The 22,408-nt window shown below is 38.5% G+C and overlaps 1 protein-coding gene across 1 annotated transcript; it reads right to left on the bottom strand.

The window, feature by feature from the left end:
• Window positions 1-5,506: 5,506 nt before the first annotated feature.
• On the bottom strand, window positions 5,507-18,997 carry LOC142495425 (uncharacterized). Its single transcript, XM_075600914.1, has 12 exons — window positions 18,848-18,997; window positions 18,374-18,606; window positions 17,649-17,711; window positions 16,470-16,526; window positions 13,718-13,762; window positions 12,348-12,413; window positions 11,736-11,768; window positions 10,936-10,965; window positions 9,761-9,811; window positions 8,554-8,586; window positions 6,465-6,554; window positions 5,507-5,676 (listed from the first exon to the last, which is right to left on the bottom strand). Exons 1-11 carry the CDS (start codon window positions 18,921-18,923, stop codon window positions 6,501-6,503), a joined length of 741 nt encoding a protein of 246 aa, XP_075457029.1. The 5' UTR covers window positions 18,924-18,997; the 3' UTR covers window positions 5,507-5,676; window positions 6,465-6,500.
• Window positions 18,998-22,408: the final 3,411 nt, after the last annotated feature.

Below are 22,408 nucleotides of genomic sequence, written 5' to 3'. Positions count from 1 at the left end.
ATTATGAAACAACAAAAGAACATTGAGTGGTAGCTGTCTTACTCTCTTCTGCCTTGCTGTTTTCTGTTTTACTGTCTTCTGTGTTAATATCTTCCTCCTTTCCTGGTTGAAGTGGTTGTCTTTCTGTGTGTGGGGAAAATATTCAAACACAAAAGCCATTTTATGTGTGGGACAGGCTTCAAAATAAGAGAGAGCACCATTTTCCTGGTATAGTGGTAAAGATTGGTTAAACTTCAACTGGAGGTAGTGTTTCCATGATTGGAAGGCCATGGTACTCAGTGGTTTGTAAACAAATAACCCCTCCTGTGTCTCCAACTGCCCACTCCTGCCACCAGTATAACTATTGTATATAACTCGTGGTTGAGGGTGTTATGTATTTGATTGTGTTTGCAATTCTCCTTGTCCTAAACCAAAAAGGCCCTTTTTGGTGGTATATACTGCAAAATAAGAGAGAACACCATTTCACTGTTAGTACTATCGATGGAATTAAACTTTCAGGGTCAGCAGCTGGCACTCTTTCAATTAGGCATTTCATTTACAGTGACGTGTTACCCGGCACCTCAACAGCCACAGAACCGCAACGACCACGGGATCAGCTGATGTCCGCTTGTCCTTCTCTAAGGGATCCCTGAGGAAGTAGCTTACGCTACGAAATGCTTTGGATAATATTTTAGCCCCTATGGTTATTCATATCTCAGTCTGTGTGCCGAAGCAATTTTGAGACTGTTTGGATGTCCTGAGTGACGCAAAATCTTACTTTACGGCCATCATCACTTTACGGGCAGTCATAAATACATACGGGACTCTTGAGGAACGAGTCTGGCGGTGGCTCCAACGGTCGCAACATCTAAGGACGATCTACCCAGACACAGAGAGGCGATCGGAGGGTTTCTCAAGTACGGAAGCTGCTTACATCTCCCTTCAAGGATTTCCTTAGAGAAGGACAAGCGGACATCAGCTGATCTCATGGTTGTTGCGGTTCTGTGGCTGTTGCGTTGCGGGTAACACATGTCACTGTACATGAAATGCCTAATTTATTCTGATCTGATGTACACAGATATCTTACCATTTTAATATATATATTTTTTGGAACCTACATAACTATATGCGTCTGAGCTTTTGTTTTTCTGTGTTTCAGTTGCCTCAGGGGTGTTGAGTCACTCCTTACATACAGCTGCAGACGCCCACTTACAATTTAGAGGTTGTTTTGATTTCATTATGACATAGGTGTTATATGGGTTAATATTTCTGCACAATAGAGTTTATTAGTTGCGCACTTGTATTCTGTTTTTTTCTGGCACTCTTTCAATGGTTGAAGTCCATGGTACTGGGTTTATAAATGCCACATCCGTGTCTCCAGCTGTCCCCTTCCTGTCACCTGACTTACTTTTTCCTTCTGGTTGAGGTAGTTGATGTCTTTCAATGTGTGTCAAAAAAAGTACCCAAAAGCCTCTATCTGTAAATGATACACATAAAAATGAGAGAAAGATCCATATCAGTGGGAGATCTAAAAGGTTGGACCTAGGATTTATATTGAGGAACAACTCAATAAATTGAGTCATAGGCCTCCATCTTAAAAATGTTGTCTTTAAAACTTCAAAGATCTTTTTTCATGTAATTTGTACTTTTAGTCTCACTATCTTCTGTCATATTGTCTTCTGTCTAGTCTACTTGATTCCTCTTATCTCCTAGTTGATTGGGTTATGTCTTTGTGTGTGGGGAAAATCTTCAAATACAAATGCCATTTACTGATCACGATAAACAGTTAAATAAGAGATAAAATTATTTCCTGGGATAAATTAAGGTTGGTCTGGGGATGAATGAAACTTCCAATGGTTAAACTCACAGATGACAGGAGTAATAACGGCATATCCCTAAACTGTGGCAAATATGGGTGGATGTGTATTTTGTTCAGTAGGACCCAAGGAAATGAAGAAAGACCAGAATAGTGCATGTGGTAACCATGACGTCCGCATGACATCCCCGCGCTGTGTGTGAGACAGCAACGGCCAGGTGGGACATCTTAAGTTACGATGGCGCAGGACAGTCAGATGAGAGCGAGTGAGTCATGTGAAATGCGTTAAATCTGGCGTCTGAAGCAGAACTATCCGGAGTGGAGGACCAGTGCTGGGAGAAGTGCCGTCTACATCATCCGCATCATTGCGTCACCGAATTTTGGAGCCCAGAAGACACAACAGCGGAATCAGTAGAGGCTTGGAGTGGGTGAGAGGGCGACTCACCAATCTCCCGGGAGTCACGATGGCATCTATATTATCGTAACATGTTTTATATTGACTACCCTTATTTAAGCCTTCATTTGTAAGTGGTCTATTTGTGATAAATACAATTTTAATAGTACCATGTGCACTATTCTGATCTCTATTCTTTTCCCTGGGTCCTGCTGAACCATGTGCACATCCACCCATATTTGCCACAGTTTTGGGATATGCCCTTGTTACTCCTGTCATCTGTGAGTATAACCATTGGAGGTTTCATTCATCCCCAGGCCCACTGTTTTCTGCAAACCTGTTCAATGTCATTTTTCTCTCTCTCCTTTTGATGATACATCCCCCGCTCCCCTGCTTTTTGGATAATGACTGTGGAGGATATCTGAAACATATCCTGTTCCAGGGTTTCGAGTGGAGGAGTAAACTGACAATATTTATTCTAAGACTTTCTAAGAATTCTAAGAATTTCACTATTATCACTTGGTTTCATTTATATCTTAAGCATTAGTGATTTACACATATATCACGCATATTGTTTCACAGTATTTTTGTGTTTCACATTGATTCACTTTAATCGCGTATAAGAGTTTTATTATATTGAATTTCATTTAACCGTGTTGAGCGCCACACCTTGCTCCTGTATACATGAATTAAGGTTCGGCCTACACACCCCGGTCATGCCTTCAGTTGACCAAAACCAAGATGCAGCAGTCGTTTGAGTTGGGTTGAACATCTAGGGTGATGGGCATTCCATGGCTGAAAATACCCCTTGATGTTGGGCTACCAGGGCAGGAAATGGAAGGTGGATCCTGGAAGAAGGTGACCCTGGGGATTTGTGTACTTTTTAAATTAACCTTGTAGAGTACATAAAGAGTAAGGCAAGCCTCATTGCTGATTAGTAACGCGGGAGTTGAAAATTGATATGTTTCTCAAAATATCTTTTTGAAGTTATTTCAAGTTTTCAGTTTCCAAATTGTTTTTATGATTTTATAATTAGTTTAAGAATTTATTTATGCTTTATATGATTTGTCCATAATTTGTTAAAAAATCAAAATCAAATCCAACACTGAAATGAAACAAATAGATTTGAACAAATACAAGTCAAAAACACTGTTTTTATAACCAAAACCACGTCAAAACAAAACACAATTATGTTTTATGACCAATACCAAAACACCATTGAAAATGTCCAGACATCCTTTACAACCATTGTTAAAATGATGTGTTTATATACGTATTATAAAATGTAAACATAAACTTGTGAATATTAAGTAGGAGAATGAGGTATAAAAACGGCTTAAAAACACATACAATTAAGGGACAATATTTATTTCTCAGAAATTCAAATTAAACTTTTCAAACTACAACTCAAATAAAACATATCCCAGGTTAAAAATAAATATTGGGCCTGGTGAATTTACTTCATATTACAAATCAACTTGAATAATCTAATTTGCTACACTACAAATGTGCTTTTTGTGCAACATATCAAAGTAAATTAAAGAAAATGGTAAAAAGTATTATTACAGATCACTTGGCGATCACCCTTTCCCCTTAGCCATCTAACTAGTTGTTTGCATGTACTAGTTGTTTGGAAGGTATTTATGTTGATGTAGCTGAGCCTCTTACCTCAGTGCCGGGTAGGGAAGGGGGCGGAAAGTACACTGCGGGACAGCTGCATGCAGAGAGAGGGAGCTCCATTGCTCTGGAGCTCCGTGGCTGATGCCTAGAAAGGGCACCACCATTGTGGATAGTTATGCATGCGTAGAAGCACTCGCGCATGTGAAGAGGACCCCCAAGATGCAGCGGTCATTTGAGGAGAGGTGCGCATGCGCATTGGCCTGATAATACGGAAGCCATCTTAAACAATGCTCTGCGTGGGAACTACATATCACAGGATCCCCTGGTGCGGCCAGACCAAGTGTGCAGTAATAACCAATAGGGTTCCTCAGATTCCCTTAAGACAGTTGGATACATTTGGCATGCTTAGACCGCACACTGGCAGTTGGAGCCAGGACACAGAAGGGGAAGGTAGGGTCTGGGTGTCAGTGACTCCCAGACTAGGCCCAGATTGCCCCTTAGGTCACAGATAGGCCCCACTCACATTTAGATTGTGGCTGCTTCAGGGAAAGGCCCCAGCTAGGGACATTTCCCCAGTAACCTGATAGTGATAAGCATCAGTGAAGATGCCGCATGGTGAATTGCGGTGTTTGGTCTGGGACCAGACCTACACATAGACTCTTAAAGGTGAGATCCTCCAACCGGAGTTCACCCCACGTAGAGGCGGACGACGACGTAACTGGATCAGCGGATCCCTGTTTATTATTCAGCGGCACCCGGGTACTGGAGTTCCCGGGCAGGTACCACACTCAAGTGCACCAGCGGTTAATGAGGTAGCGATACTCCATACACTTTTGGGTGGGCCTGACATTTGGGAAGGACATCAGGGTATTGGTACCTAGCACCCAATGTACTTTGGGGACACTCCTCTGGTGTAATGTATGCCGTGTTATAAGTACATTTACTGTGTGGTACCGGCTCTTGAGATATATGTTAAGTAAAACCCGTTATTGCATACCTGTGTGTGTATCACTGTTAGTATTGGTTCCTGTTAGGGGCTCATCCCACTACACTGGGATCTCTCACAGGTGGAGGCACTGCACCAAAGCGAACCAGCGACCACTCCAGGCTCCCAGTGGCGGAGGCTCAGGCCTTCTGGTAACAAGACATGTAACGGCAGTACCGGTAGTTCCTTTAGTTACGTAAGTGAATCTCCCCCTAACTGTGGTAAAATTACAGTCATGCCTTATATTGTACTCCAGTGCTCTCTCATGACTTGTGGCTAATATTCCCCAACAACATATAAAGGGAGCTTCTTCCTCACTGCATACAGCAATGGATCTTTTAGTACTGAGAATGCTGCTGCTTAATGATAATTTGTTTTTGTATAGCACTGACAGTATACGCAGCGTCACTGCCCCATAGACTTTATAGTGTATCTTTTGGTGCATGAGGCACAAAGAGATAAAGTGATTTGCCCAAAGTCACAAGGACTGAACTGACACTAGGATTGTAACCAGGCTCCCTGATTCAAACTCAGTATCGTTGTTTTCAGAGTCAATGCCTTTACTCATTGAGCTGCTCCTTCAGCTTGGATAATACTGACATCCCTTATATTAAATTATATGAAAACATTATTTATAAAATGTGCTGCTTTTACATTTCCCTATTGATAATTAGAAATCCCCCATCACAAGATATATAACTCAAGTCAAATATTTGCCAGGCATGTGATTTATTATATTATTATAGAGTTACAAGAAATTGAACATCAGGAGTCCCAAATGCATAAGTTGTACTGTATGTGATGTGCAGAAAGGGAGAAAGTCCCTTGCATGAAAGACGAGAAGAGTAATGAATGAAGAATCACCAGTTATCTTGGTGTTGCCTGAAAAAAAAACATAAAATAATGAATATTGTAGTACATGGCACTGCTCCTAATAAAGTTTGAAGCAGAATTTAAAGAAACCAATCTTGAAATTTGACATTAGGTATTTTTAATACAGTATGTTACAGGCTGGAACAAACAGCATAATTCTTAACAGATAATTGTCACTTAGAAGTAACAGTGATCCTATAGATTCACTAGCATTTTTGAGGTGTTGTGCTACTGTTTTTTTGTGTGTATGTTTTAATATTATGTTTATATTTAAATGTGGCCTGTGCTATTGGTCAAGATACTGTCAAAACAAATTACACTACAAAGTAAATCATAATGTGGGAGGTGTATCAATATGATACAATTTGGTCCTTGATGCAGAGCAAATTCACTTTGAACCATTGCCAAATGTATATGTTTTGTTCATCTGAAGTTGATCTTTTACGCTCAGAGTTTACTGCTGCTTCAGACCCAGTATATTTAATTGACACACAGAAAAAGGTGTAAAAGAACACTTGTTACATTGTATTATAATGTTGCCCCGCATATGTTTACTTTACTCTTTACTGCTCCTATAACTACTCCCAGAGGAAGTCACTGCAAGAGGAGCACACTTGACAGAGAGCAGCTGAATACATTGACATAAAGGAAGACACAATATGTAATTTACTCTCTTTGTGGGAAACAAATACCATACTGCCAATTTGTGGTTCTTTATATGCCCCAGTACATATTATAATATATAACAAAGTGGCTAATAACCATCTGTTTATTATCATTATTTAAATATCACTTACAGTTCACTGCTGGGCTTGCTATCACTTAATGTCTTTCTACAGCCCGTCAATGATCTTTGTGAGACCTCCTGTAACTTCTGCCACAATATTCTGGAGAGGTTATAAAAGATTAGGAATCAGGACACTAGAAAGGACTAGACAAATAAGCACAAAGAACAATAGAAAACAATGTATAAGACCGTTTTGGGTATGGAAAATGGGTGGGCTATTTCATATTAACCCATTATTTTGGGCGTAATTGTCCAACACCATGTATGCCCTTACACTCTTCGTTATCTGATACCACACTGTTGCTTGAATATTCTTGTCATGTTTACAGAATGAGCTGTTTTGCCAATAATGAAAATGTGGGGCAGTTTTGATTATGTATACTAGGATTCACTTTCATTAAAGTATTAAAAAATATGTGTAAATCATTGAAAAAGCGACATGGATAAAAATCAGGAGTTTACATATTCAATACAAACTATGGGCCTCATGCAGAGAGCATAGAATTTTAAAATTGGCGAATTTCATAAAAAGTAGCTTTTTTGGAGAGTTTTATTCTCCATATGCAGAAAAGTGCGAATTCTGCTATGTTTAACATGGATGCGTGTGGCGAGTTTAAATTGGCGAGATGCGCGCTTCAGAAACGTGTAAAAACAAATTCGCGCCTTTTTTTCCCCTTTACTATAGGCGGCGAGCGCCATCTTGCCATCTTTTCCTGGCGCGGCAAAAATGCGAGAATCGCGGCATTTTTTGGCGCGAACAGCCGCTTTATGCCGTTCGCACCTCTCTGCATTCGGAGAGTTTTAAAAATGGCGAGATGGAGGTTCTCGCCAGCCGCGAGGCGAGATTTAGCAATTGAAAAAACAAAATGGCGCGTTTTTCGGAACTCGCCATTTTCTGCCGGTTTCTGCGCGAAATTGTACAAAAAATGGCGAATTTCGAAATAACGATGCTCTCTGCATAAGGCCCTATATATGCAACAATATTGCTACCAAAAACGAATTTGCATAAACATTCCATTGCAAAAGCTGCCTGTTTTAAGGATAAAGACAAAACTAGCTAAATACTTAAATAGAATAATTTTAACTTGAAAACTCTTTAATTACATGGATTAGACTAGCAAGAACTCTTTAGTTAATACATGAAATGAATAATAAAAACAATGAGATGACTTAACCATTACAAAATATCAATTCTTGCACTTTTTCAGGTCATGGACCACTTTAATGTGAACTTTGTTCATCAATATATACATGTAAAATATATTTAAAAATTACTGGATATGTATGTAAAAATCAATGATACTGTATATCAGTGATAGGAATTGCATTGACTGTAGGAGAGAGCTTTCTGAAGGCTCCGAAGACCACCGCTAAAGTCTTCAGGAATCACCCCTGGCTAGAGATGAGCGAATACACCCACATCCGTTTACCGGAATTTTTCGCATTTTCAACCCAAAATCCGTTGCAAGGTGTAAAATCTGCCAACAGATTTGGTCTGTTTTTAAACCTTGTGGATTCCACAAAAACCGCCATTGACACAACCCGTGGATGGATTTGTAGAATCCAATCTGCTGACTGAGCAATCCATTGGCGGATTCTTAAGATTACTGAATCCGTGGATTGGAGTCTAAGAATCCGTCCATGGGTTGCAGAATCTGGCAAGTGTATTGGTAATAATAATAACAATTCTGCAAAATCCAAATTGCCCTTTTTGAGATTGATCTGCTGAAATCCACAGACCAAAGGAACCAGCCGATCCGCTAGGGATCCAAATTCGGGAAAAAAATACTGCCCATCTCTACCAGTGGCTCAGGGATCATAGTTTCAGAACCACTGTTGAACTAAACTGCAGGGGGGAGGGGGGGGAGTACGTACAGACATAGGGAAAATATCTGCATTTTGCAAACCTCTGTGTGAAACCTCTGCTTTAATATGAGTTTCTTGTATTAAAATTTAGTTTTAACTAAGCTACTGTACAGTATATTGCCCTACAGTCATTTAAACATATTATAATGAAGAAATGCAATGGTTAGAAACTGCTTTGCAAGCACTGACAGTTCTTAAGGAGAAAGCTTAAAGAGATGGGGATTTCCTCTTACCAGTACTCTAGATACTTTTGCAAGAACATCTTCCTATACATGAAGAAACAAAGAAAAAATGTTAAGTACTTAACCCTTACAACACCGGATATCCGGCAGCCTCCAAGTTCCATTTGGCTTGCAGGATCGTGCATATGTGATAGTTTCGATAGCAATCACATGGTCCCGGCTAGCCCCCAGCTGATGCAAATTGAAGTGGATTTGTCTCCACTTCCAATTTGATCAAGTTCAGGAATTACCATCCCCCTCCCTAGTAATATGAAAAAATAACATGATACATCTGGCATGACACAGTGGTTCCCAGAATGTAGGTGCCTTTGCCAAATTGTGTACATAATAAGGGCAACAAAAGGGTTAAAGACATCTTAAACAGATTGTGTCAGTTTATTTTTATACTTTACTGCATATTATAGGTGCCCCTATTCTGACATTAAATGAATCTCAACATATTATATTGTATTTACAAGATACTTTGCAAACCAACCTTAATGGTAATACAGAATATTAGATTACATTTTATATTAAATGAGAAGGGATAAGGGTTGAATTGTTAACCCTTTATAGAGAAATATTTAATATTTAAATCTAGAAATTTGTGCAGTGACTACACACTAGTCACGTCCCTATGGGCATCCAAGGTTAGGGGGCCCCATAGGTTGCAGGTGCTGCTACTCCCCGGCTCCCCATGCAGCAGCCCGGCCATCACTGTCTGCCCTACTCTCCCTTCTCCTGACGGCACAGGGACCAAACATCCACTGACTGGAGGACAGAGCTGCAGAGTTCCCAGACCTCACCCATGGAAAGGTGTGTGTCTGTGTAAGAGGGTTGTCTCTTCCCTTCTTCTGCAGTGTTGCATTGTCATGGCGATCCGATATCAAATGACACCACAGTGTCACATGGTGACGCATTGCCATGACGCCACAACATCACATGGTGACGTGTTGCCATGACGCCGCAACATCACATGACGTCGCAATGTTATAAAGCTGCAATGCTGCAGGAGGAGGGCTACCTTGAGGAATGTCCCCAAAAAGTCTTGGTTTATAGGGGCCTCAGAGGGTCTTAAACTGTCTCTGGAATTGTATACCCTTCGATATCCCTTCCCAGCTGTGTTTCAATCTGCTACATAATCCCATTTCCCCAACTGTCACTTTGCAATCTCCCTAGCATGAGGAAATTTAAATAATTTAACAATGTATTTTCTTACCAGCACACCACATGCAAGATCCCTGATGTCTTCAGTAAGGGGAACATCATTCTACAACAAGGCATAGATACATATTCAACATATGTTATGCTTAATTATAGGCTAAAGCAGTCAAATTCCGGCATTATTGAAATTCCTGCCCTCTGGTTAAAATTCCGGGCATTATCCAATCAGTAATGCTCGGAATTTTAGCTGCTGGCAAAGTGTTGATTTCAATGTGATTATTTCCAGCCAATCAGCTTTCAGAACAGCTGAGACAGGACAGGGGATTGGTCTAAAAGTAGGAACAGCTCTGAGACAGGGCAGGGGATTGGTTAAGAAGTATCAGCCACGGGTTGACTCCTCCTCTTGCTCCGTGAACTGAGCAGATTCAGTTGAATTGGTGGGGTGCAGGAGAGAGAGTCTGCAAAGCAAGTGAGTGCCTGTCTGCAATTTGTTTCTGGCTGTAGTTTCTGTGTGTGTGTGTATGTGTGTGTGTGTGTGTGTGTGTGTGTGTGTGTGTGTGTGTGTGTGTGTGTGTGTGTGTGTGTGTCGGCAGCAGCAGCAGTGTTTATGAGTGTAGCAGCAGATGTGTGTGTAGCAGCAGTTTGTGTGTGTAGAGGTACTGTGTTGTGTGTGTAGAGGTGCTGTGATGTGAGTGTAGAGGTGCTGTGTTGTGTGTGTAGAGCTCCAGTGTGTGTGTGTGTGGTGTGCTTGTGTGTTTAGAGTTGCTGTGTGTGTAGAGGTGCTGTGTTGTGTGTGTGTGTATGTGTGTGTATGTGTGTGTACACAGAGGGGGCGGCAGTGTGTGGATATAGATATCTGCAGTGTAAGAGTATATAGAGGTGGATTCATCTATTTACCATTTTATTTTAATAAAAAAATCTATATAACTATACAAAAGTGTCTATTATTTATGAAAAAAGTCTACATTTAGCCTATAATAGTAATAATCCCCTCAGAACAGGGCATTACTAGCCAATCATGCCCTGGCTGGGTTAAAGTCCCTTGGCTTCGCCTCGGGCCTTCAACTCTTCCAGCCAGGGCATTATTGGCCAGTAATGCCCTGTTCTTCAGGGATAATTACTTAAATCCATGTCACCTGTCACAATGAGTTAATGTAATTTGTGTAAACATTTTGGATGGAGTTTTTTTTTGGAGAAAATTAACTAAACAAATAGAAGAGATTTACTTACCATTAGGTCACCAATTAGTGGAAGCTCATCCTAATTGTAGAAGATACTGTAATTAGTATTTATTAGACATAGCTTTCACCATCTATCTCGCTCAATTATACTTCATGTCAACATGTATCCACGAGCTGGCCCAAACAGATACTATTCTCTCACATGTACAGGGGCTAAGTGCTCATTTAAATTATTTGCATTTTCTAGACAAAATCTAACTTAGAGAATGTATTAACTCCAAGACATGAACAAAGGGACGATTGTTACAAGCAGAGGCGGATTTCCCACAAGGCTGACTAGGCTTTAGCCTAAAGCGGCAATTTTTTGAGGAGGAAATGTGGGCATGTGTGTGTTGAGAGGGGTTCTTACCTTCTCCAGAGCAGCCCCTTTCCTGCAGCGTTGCATTATCATGGCAGTACAATATCAAATTATACTGCGACATGAAATGACGACGCATTGCCATGACACTGTGACGTCATGAAGCTGCTATGCAACAGGAGGAGGGCAGGCCCCGCTACCAGTATGAGCCTTTGGGTGGCAAAACAATAAATCCGCCGCTGGTCACAATTGAAGGGAAAGAAATGCTGGGTGTCATGTACAGTAGTTTAAGCATCAGTGATGATATTTTGGTATTTTATTTATTTATGAAAAATCATTTGCTTATAGATTTAAGAGGAATATACATTACCCCAGCTCTCCCAATGGGTGAATTTATGAAAACACTTAAACATGTTAATTTGTGAAAATACCAAACCAATCTCTGTTTTGGGAGACAGAAAATTTAAACATATATGTGAGATTTTTCTTACCAATACTTTGACCACTTTTGCAATGATGTTTTCCTAAACACGAAATACAAAATCAGATCAGATAAACAAACTTTCCACCAAAATACAATATTGCTGAGAATGAATGTGTTAATGTAAACTTGTGCTGTATCTCCTTTTTACAAAACAGTCATGGAAACTCTAATCACCATCTCAAACCTTAGCATCTACTACTAAAACAACAAGGATTTATACATTTCTCTATTAGACTAAAGCAATCAACTCCTCCATTAGATTTGCATTGGGATTTTATGGCACATATCAGTCCTATTTGATTTAATCATGTTACCCTGGCAGCTTTATTTGTTTAAAGAAATGCTGTTTCATAAGAGACCTTCCAATGCTTGGACAAAACCTATGGATGTTTCAATGAAATGAGCTACAAGTTGTCTTTCGATGCTGGAAGGTGTCTTATGAAATTGCACTGCTTAGTAAATATGGGCAGTACTTCAAATTGTAAAAAGGTCCTGATGTCCTTGAAAACAAGAGATCAGAACCACATCGCCATTTATATTTTATAAGTATTGGGTATGAACCAGCATAAAAAAAAGTATAGCCATGAAATGTTATACATATGTAGTGCTATTTGTTTACCACAAATTGGAACAAGATGAGGGCAACTTGGTCAGCCAGTTGTTCAGCATCTTGGCTATTAATTACCTGGGAGAGAAAGACAAATAATAGTTAAAATGCACATATAAAACATTACTAGCATAAAGATCCTATGTGTGGTTGGCAGCTACATGAACCTTTAGCTCATTCTTAATACAAGAGGATTCCTGAATTATCTTGAGAGTAAGGATATGCATTCAAAAGTAAACTTTAAATACAATCATTTTCTTTTATGGATTTGCTTAATGGTTTAACACCTAGCTTAACCAGTGTTTCTTTCCCCTGTTTCTGGTGTGCTCGGCTACCCTCTTGCTTTAAATATCCAAAGCACAGAACTGAGTTTCCCTAAAGAACATTCAGTATATAGTTGAGTCAAATGGGGCAGATTTTGGCAAATGGGGCAGATGGGGCAGACTTAGAGGCAGTTTTAGTGTACACATGTACATGCTGTGGCACGCATCTATGTAACATAACATTAGCAGTGCGCTTATCTCGAATTTATGTTTTAACTAATAAATTAGTTTAAATTGTTGCCATGATTGTATGAAGCTAATCTAATGCATTTTAGATAATTGGACCACTACCGCCATCTCTGCGTTGATGGCCAAAAAAATAGGCAAACATTGGTGTGAACGTTAAATAAAGATGTAACAATGTACTATGTATTTTTTATATGCCACAGCAAAGCTGAACTATAGACATGCCCCTAAACACGACTCCTTTTTACAATGTGAATGTCTTGATGTTGCTGGAGCACAGCCTTATGCACTGCACACAAACGTAGACATCAGTGCATTAAGAGCAGCTTGGACGCATAAGGTACTCCAGGATTCTTAGACTGTTTTCTAGGATTATGTCTTTTTTTCCCTTTTGTAAATACCCACCTCGCCTATATGTATTGCATTTTTTACATCCTTTTTCTTAATCACACCTTTTTTAAATAACACAGTGTGAAGTGGTGAAAATAGGAATATTAACCGTTCAGTAACACTTCTTGGCACCACATCTCTGCAGCAATGACGTTATTATACTGTAAGCCCAAACACAAACTCTACTGTACCTAATATTCAGAACTCCTCATTGTTTAAACAATTGTGTATATAGTACATCCTCACAAGTGACTCATTCTTTGTACTGTCTAAATATTATTTTCAGCAGACCATGTAGTCTCCTCTCTTGCATACAATAGATAGGCTTATGGTGTAAAACGCTGCTTGTCATCAGGTGCAATATTAATTACTTTACAAATAGGTTGTACTGTAGATATTCCGTAACATAATTTTGGCAATCTACTGAACACACTAAGCTTTGTGTAAGCATTAAAAAGACAGTGAAACATAACATGTCTGTACCACTTTTGTGCCCAGAAGGTTATTCAGTGAGCAACCAACTTCTTTCTAAAAGAAAAACAGAGAAATAAAATGAAAAACATGCTGCAGGTTAAACCCGGAAATGAATACAGAAAGATGCATTTCACACTTCTTATATTGCATGATGTCATTCCGAACTAGCTAGATCTAAACACACACTGGGGCATATGTGCTGTATCCTTGGGAAAGTGGGGGCAATAATGGGGCAACATCATTGCTCCGGATGTATTTAAAAAATCCTAATCATTTCCTTTAATTCTTTGATACATGTGGTGCCGGGTTTTGCATTGAAACTGCACCACTTTTGCATTGATACATATGCACCACCGAGGGGTCTCCAGCTGCAATACTGGGGCAAAAAAACAGTTAAACAAAATATCACTGTATTTATCAAAGAAAATGTATCCAATTGAAAACAATTGGAATTTTTCCTTTGCTAAAAATGGTGCAATTTTTTGTTTGCACCCGGAAGAGTTGAGTAAATAACCATTCTTGTTTGCCCAACATTCAGAAGTTTTTTTTTTGCCTTGATTGAAATGGTTTGAAATGGAACATAATCTAGTGTCACTTTTGCAGTTTAATAAACAATCCCCATTGTGTTCTATCATTACAGTAACTTACACATTTTGAGAATTCAGAATTATTCTATACTGTATGCAGAAACATAAACATTTGATGGCTCTGTATTAATTCTCCCATCCCTACTGTATCTTTCACTTCTCTCTAAAAAAATATTCGATTTATTATACAATGCCAGATGTTTTTTAAAAGAAAGTTTTCAAAAAAATTATGACTGAAATCAATGTCTTTTTTGTTTATTGAGTCCTTTTTAAATTATAACCAATATCTTAAGATATTTGATTAAATTAAAGTTATAAACAAAATAATAGATTCTAATTCATTACATGATCAGGGCGCTATTATCAATAACAGTCATATTTCTCACCCATGTGGTGCAGAAAAAATCCCAAATGAAACTAGAGTAGATTAGAAAAGGAATCCTTTATTCTGTATAGTAAAAACCACATTCTGGTATAGGGCACACTACAATCCTATCCCAACCAGTTTCAACTACATTGTGTCTTCATCAGGGTTAACTCACCTTTTACCTCCTTAAATAGACATTTCAATAACAATAAATCAATTGCCATTGTTAATGTAAAAACAATAACCAAAATTAGTCTCAAACAGGTATTCAAACCCCTTTGAGGGGAAGATTAGCAAATAAAATTGTTGCGGACATTCTGTAAACTAAATTGAATTGAAGAGTTATGAGCAACGTGCCCTTTTGGGTTAAATTTTGAGACTAGTTGGTGTTGTTTTATTTGGACATTTTTCTGCTTCACATGGGTGAGTTGCCCATTCTAAATATAATAACTCTTGCAGATAGTAGAACCCTGCATTGATCCTGGAATGGATTATGATATGTTATTTTATTTATATTATTGACTGCTGTTAGCAATGAAGTGCTTAAATTAAAATTATTGCTTGAAGATTTCTCCTCTTGTTTCATTTTTGTTACATATTAAATTAAAGTTAGGAATGGAGTTATGCCATTTTCTGTTGAAATCTAGAATTCACATTGAATACTATTTTAGTGTAGGCAATTTTCTCAGAACATGCTACTGAATTAATACACAAATTTACCCCTGAACAGGAACCCATAACATTTCCCTTATTCCTACCACTCTTACTGGACGGATCGACTAAGCTCCATTATTGACTTAGCACAGCGTTAACTTAAGTTAAAGTACCATTAAGTGCTAAAAGGTATTTTCGAAGCTCACTAATGCAGTGTTAATGTCTGCTTTCAGCCATAACAAACTTTAGTGGTAATAATATTCAAAAGAGGTGTTCCCTGTAACATTGCCTTTCCACAGAGCTCCTAATAGTTAATGCAGAGAGTTAACAATGCAATTCTTAGGTTATACCCAAATGTGACCGTGGCTCCATCCAGACCCAGAAATCTGGGAGAGAGAGAGGGTGAGGGGGAGAGAGAAGTCCTGTTTTACTAGAGTCTGAAGTGCTATATAAATTACCTCAATCCCACCTTTAAACAACACGTGGACAGACAATTATGCACAAAAAGGAGCATACCTGATATAACAGGGATATACTGTATGCCAATAGAATATGCAAAGTATATTTAAATGACCCCTATTAGCATATCTCTCCCTTTCCCATCCTCTCCTCTAAAACCCATGTTTAAGGCTCTAGAGGGAGCTAAAGTAAGGCCATCTTTAGGTAAGACAGACGCAAGTCATGTTAAGCTAACATGAAGCAGTGCTAAGGTAATGGTTCAATGGTATTGAATGTTATGAACCCTGAGTTAATGGAGCTCTTTGGATCTGAAACATATGGGGTTATTTATTATACTGTGAAAGTGCTCATTCAAGTCAATAGTTTATGTGTTGTAGCACTCTGATAGGCATTATCACAGTATCATTTATATTCCCATTATTCTGTCATTCCTATGGCCACTTGTCTTGTGAGTTGCCCTTCTCTCACACATAAAGTATATTGTTCTCGTGGCAATGGTATTAAAAAATATCTGTGCTATTAAAGTTAAGTTATTCTGTATGTTCCTCTGCCGTTGATGGGCTACTGACGGTGAAAAAGTATAAAAACTATAACTTGCAAAATAACCTGCTTTATAATATCAAATATAATGCAATTACACAAAAAGTAGATAGCAAAATAGTTCAAGGTAAAAAGGGAAGAAAGTCACTCTCACCAGAACGTTGTTTACTTGGTTTAGGAAAGCAATGAACATGGCTATATTTTGTTCTTTCTGAAATAATAAAACAAATACAGCAATTATAGTTGTACCGTACAAAGGCTTGTGTAAACAGGGGTTATATTATTAAAAAACCTGTAGCGTAATGCAGACAATTCTATTCTCCTGCAACAACTTTAGATCTTTCCTCCGGCAGTCAATGTATCAAGATATATTTTACCTCATTGCGTGTTTGTTATTTTGCTAATTGGGGTTATTGTCATTTTATTTATCACACTATGTACTGGGATCTGCTGGAGATCTCGCTTGTTCTCGGATTTCTGTGAGTGCAAATTTGCTGGCAACAGTACCAAGTCTGACTTCTTGTAAACTTCCTTGCATCAAATATACAATACTGTAGGTTAACAAATATTGAGCATTTGGCAGAGACACAAGCAAACAAAAATTGAGTGCTCTGTTTTAATACAGTTTCCAGAAGCTTGATTCTTAGGGGGTTATTTAGAAAAGTCTCCCAGCTGCAAACCTGGGGCAAAGCAAATTAATTGATTAATAAAAGGAAAAACTCCCATTGATTTCAATAGGATTCCTTTTCCTTGATGAATATGTTTTTTTACACTTTTACACTTTGTTTTTATACACTTTTGCAGCCTCAAGACTTTAATAAATAGACCTCTTTGTCTCTTCTCTTAACTCCTTCTCATTTCTGTTTTGTATTTCCCTCATGTTCTATTGCTTGTCCCACCCGCAGCTGTATCTCTCAGTCCACTATTATGGCATAAACTATATCTTGTTTCATTTCTTCTCTGCATTTCAGAAATGAACAGCATTACCAAAAGCAGAACACTGGATGATAAAGAATGAATAAATACATTTTTGTTGGATGTATCTAGAACAAGCTCTCTCTTTTTCATTCTTTTTCAGAAGTGGTTTTGAAAAACTGTTATTATTATTTGGAAATGGTCCTGAATGTCCAGGAGGAAAGTTATTAAACATGAGAAAATGTGCAACTATTGGGTGATGTTAGTAAACATTTCGGAATGTCTACATATATTCCTTGTAATGTAATAAATCCTTTATCCTTATGATTGCTTCACCTCAACTTTGTAGTCAGTATATGGGCAATATGTAAAACACCGTATTGGGATGACTGTAAAGTAAAAAAAAATACTTTCTTACCTGTGCTACTTTGTAATTACAGAGAAGGTTTCCCAAGTTCTGAAGAAGTACTGAAGCATCTTTCTGTGAAAAATTCCCAAACACAGATTTGATGTTTTAGGTAAAAAGACATTTGAAATAAATCTGTAGAAGTAGTATGGCTCAGAGATTTATTTGTACTTGTTTAATTCCGATGCATGGAGTTTTATTTTTTATTTTATGACCCTGGCAGAAGACAGAATGGTAGCTTTGTGCAATCTTCTTGTGGATGGGGCAAAAGTAGAGATCTGATAAGAATTTGGACCTAGATTAAGGGTTACATTTACCATTTGACTCTGTAAGACACCTTAGGCCAATTAATGTCTCAAAGCACTGTTAGGGGTCTGATGGAGCTAAGCGTCTTTATTTGTTATGCTATATGCAGTACTAGATTTACCAGAAGCATTAGAGGAAAAATTGAATTTCATTGTTATCCTCATCACCAAAGAGAGCCACATTTTAAAAGTAATGTGTTTCTTGCCAAAGGCGACTAGATTATGAGCTGTTGGGATGTGCGGTAAAGTAATATTTATAGCTATGCAGCTGTTGTGCATTAATATACATTATTCTTTCACCATTACAGAATTCCTACAGTTTTCTTACAAATTATTGAAATACATTTTTAAATAGATGTGTTGATACATATTTGTATGTTATTAGCGAGAGATATATGACACGGGTACAGATATAAGATATATTGTACATACTTTCAATAGCTGTGTAAGGCAGTCAACTTTTGGCTCTGGTTGTGGCACTGGTTGTGGCACTTTTGGCACTGATTGTGGCACTTTTGGCACTGGTTGTGGCACTTTTGGCACTGATTGTGGCACTTTTGGCTCTGGTTGTGGCACTTTTGGCACTGATTGTGGCACTTTTGGCTCTGGTTGTGGAACCTTTGGCTCTGGTTGTGGCACTTTCGGCACAGGGGCAGCTGGTTCATCTACAACACAAATATGTTAAATACAAACTGAATAACACATTTTAATTAAATAAAAACAATATTACACATAGGATATTATTCATTACACTGTGATAGTGACAATTAGATGACTATTGAATGGAAACTCCAATTGACTTGAATGGAAGTTTCCATGCGATAGTACCCCAATTGGCACTGTCACAGTTTAATGACTAGCCCCATAGTGTCTTTTTCTCGGACCTTATAAGTAAATTTTGCTAACCTTTTTTTTCTGCAGGTATAGTACCACCAAGGCAGCAGTTTAGAGACACCAGCAGGAAGGCAATAGCAATTTTCATGGTGGCGTTGGTCTGGTATCAAGCAGGGAACTGCAACACTTAATTCAAGATCTGTGCGAACTTAACTATCCAGAGCTACTTTATTTATACTGTAACAAGGTGGAAAGGGCATTCTAAATGTGCCAATATTTCAGATTTATCATTCCAGTTTTTTTTGTGGAGATAGAACACCTTGCACCATGTATTTCTTCTTGTTTATTGTTCTTTCCACATAAGACACTGATTAGCAATATACTTTACAGTTTGTTGTAAGATTATCTACAATATCCTTCAACATGTCCTTGAATCAAGGGATAAGAAGAAAAAAATTATTAATATTAAGAAACGAGTTATGTTTTGGTGCTAAATAGCTTGGAAATCGATATTTTATTTAGTTGAGATAAATTATTTGTCCCCAACATTAAAGCAGCAGCAGTCCCCCCCCCCAACAAACAAACAAACAAACAAAGGTAAAGTCATAACATAACCTGATAGTTCATGTTTTGCTGATCTACCATATTTACAGCTTTTCATGTTTTCAAAACTTGAATTGTTGCTCAGTTTTCACCTGTTTATCATGGTAAACTCTGCAGTCTCAATGAATGTAAATGTCAGCAGCCAGGGAGGCAAAATATCAGCAACTAATATCTCCATAAATCAACTACAGAAGTTTAAAAGGGGCTGGATTTTCAAAATGGCAGCAAGAGGACATTACAACAATTAAATACATTTAAATTAATGATGAGTAGAATGAACGTTGTTTTCATGAAACTTATTTTTAAGTTTCTTTTTACAAAAAAAGATTAAAATTGCCATTATTAGGAAACTGTAGTATCCACTTGTTTTGCAGAAGTTATGATCCTTTCTGGGGATCTTTGTGCAGGGAGGGACATCATTCTATTTTTCTCAATTGTTCAGAAAAGCAAATGTGTGATTCGGTACAAATGTTCAAATGTACTGTTTGGCTTTGCAGAAGTTCAACTTTTTAAGAAAATTGTTAGTCAGTGAAATATTTAAGTGAAGGCTATTCGCCAATCTTGCAAGGTCAAAAAATATGTACTTCTCAGTCTGTATGCAAACATTTGTGAAATTCATGCCAGGTTTCACTAAGTATCTGTGTGGGTTATTGCACCCTTATCCAGCGTTAATTGCCGTTGACCTGGTGGAGTACGATACTTTGCATTAATTGTTATTGAATCTCCTCTTCAGTCAGATATTTTCTGTTATTGTGTTTTGATGAAGTACGGTAGATTCTTTTAGGAAGGAGTAAGAGGAGGTTATGAGAGAGGTAGAGAGAAGTAGAGAGGCATAGGTCATAAGCAGAATGGAGATGTAAAGGGAGGCAGCATCGTTAAGGGTTTTGTATGTCAGAGCAAGGATTTAAAATTAAATACTGGTAGGTGATGTTTAGATGCCGATGTACAGCATTCCTGGGGGCCAAGGAATAAATTCTTGAGAGGTGGGTGCTGGCAGACTGTCAATGTGGTGATGGGGGTGGGGGGAGACTTCCTGTTCCGGTGGGGGAATTCTGGTGAGCTCTTGTAGGCCCAGAGTAGGGGCATAGCTGGCTGGTCTCAGACTTTGGGTCTAACTTCAGGGATCAAGTTGTCCCGACTGCCATCTCCCTCCCATTGTTGGTGTTTGTGGAAGTATATGAGGTAGATGAGTCTTGCAACAGCATTTTAGATTGACTGGAGTAAATATAGTCAGAGGCTGAATGTGAGAAATAAAGGAGAGTCAAAGTTGAATCCTAGACAGCTTGGAATGTTGAAAAGATTTGGTGTAAAGTTTGAGGTAGAGTTTGGGTGTAGAGCTGATAGTGGAAGGAGGAAATATTAGGAGTTCGGTTTTGGACATGTTAAGTTTCAGGTTGTAGTGGGACATTTAGAAAGAGATCGCAGAGAGACTGTTGTTAACATGAAACTGGAGCGAAAGGGACAGTTCATGGGAGAAGAGAGATATTTGTGTGTCATCAGCACAGAGATTATACTGAAAGCCAAACAAGTGTAGTATTTCAACAAAAGACGAGCAGTGGCACCCAACAGAGAGTGAGAGTGGAGAGGAAGAGACACCAGAGTGGGAAACACTGAAGGAGCAGTTAGATACAGTAGGTTGCACTTCAACCAGAACAGGGCTGAGAAGGAGAAGGAGATGCAGAGAGATATACTGTAAGGAGAATAAATAAGGATACATTAACCTTAAACTTTGCCGTAAGTAATTGATCACTTTTGTAAGTGCTGCCTCAGTGGAGTGTTAAGGTCAGAAGCCAGATTGCAGAGGCGAGCAGTGCATTGAAGAGAGAAATTGAATCAAGTGGTTAGGTAAAAGCTGCTCAAGTAGCTTAGAGGCAAAGTGGAGACAAGAGATGCGGTAGTTAGAGGCCGAGTTGAGAGAGGCTTTCTTTAGAATAGGGACCGATGAATACATGTTTAAGAAAGAGGGCAATATAAACCGTAGGTGAGAGAGATGAAAATGGTGCGTTAAGGTCAGACTTAGTGTGGCAAAGATCTGATTAGGGATGTGAGGGAATAAGAGGACAGTTTGTTGGGTTAGAGTATTAGAGGAACATCATCATTTCTTCAGTCATGGGGGGAAATGAAGGGAAAGGGAGGGGATAGGGAGTGATCACAAAATCATACTAATTGAGTTAATGATTAGATTAATATAAATTGATAATCATACAGTGGGTGAAAACTGTGAACTGAAAAGTTAATCAGCAAAATGAAGGAGTACAAAATGTTTGGATTCCTAAAGGAATTCACTTAACTGCACACCAACTTAATTAAGATATAACTTTTAATGAATTACTTAAAACATATATTACCAAGTGAGTGTATATGTGAACATAAAGGTGTACCTGGAGGGGGTACAAAAAGATCCCTGATGTAGGCGCACTGCTGACCTTTATATAATAATGGGGTCAGGGGTGAAAAAAATGTATATAAAAAACAGTTTATTAATTGAAGTGTACTTAAAAATGATGTATATCCTCTATTAGGGTATACGTCTAATAGCTAGAGTCACTCAGTATCGATATTCACTGTGTCAATGTTCTGTAGAGCTTAGGCACAGTAGATGTTAGCTCTTGTGGTGTACTCTGTAAATTCAGTCTTACTGCGTATACTGTTTAGTAGAAACGCGAGTCTCCTGTGAAGGTATCATGAGAACAAGTGTGTACCAGAGATACTCCTAACGTATATTATAAATCCTATGTCTGTATGCCCATCTTCGTGGTATGTACTTTATAGGGTAGTATAACTATGTTATGACGAAGATAGGTCTCCAGGTGAGTATACATAAGCTCAATAACTGTATAAGTATACAGACTTCAGGATGAGAGCAATGCTTAAGGATGTTTACCTAAACTAAGGTAGGTAAAAATCGTGGGGGTCTATTAGCTGTACATCTTCCATAGTGGGTAGAAAATAATGAAGCTGTTGCTCAATACGCAGTGAATAGCGCCTGTATAGGGGTATAATGCTCTCTGCCGAAAGTGAAGCAGGTCT

The sequence above is a fragment of the Ascaphus truei genome, chromosome 5, assembly GCF_040206685.1.
Source record: "Ascaphus truei isolate aAscTru1 chromosome 5, aAscTru1.hap1, whole genome shotgun sequence".
Taxonomy (NCBI): Eukaryota; Metazoa; Chordata; class Amphibia; order Anura; family Ascaphidae; genus Ascaphus; species Ascaphus truei.
The sequence above is the reverse complement of the archived record's forward strand: the minus strand, read 5'-3'. Positions and strand labels throughout refer to the sequence as shown.

Bases quoted from the DNA above. Each gene is read 5' to 3' on its own strand.
- LOC142495425 (XM_075600914.1), bottom strand. From the start codon at position 18,923: ATGAAAATTGCTATTGCCTTCCTGCTGGTGTCTCTAAACTGCTGCCTT. The intron at 10,966-11,735 runs GTAAGAAAAATC...TTCTACAATTAG, and splicing joins CAAAAGTGGTCAAAGTATTG to GATGAGCTTCCACTAATTGG. The intron at 6,555-8,553 runs GTAAGAGGAAAT...TAACCTCTCCAG, and splicing joins CAAAAGTATCTAGAGTACTG to AATATTGTGGCAGAAGTTAC.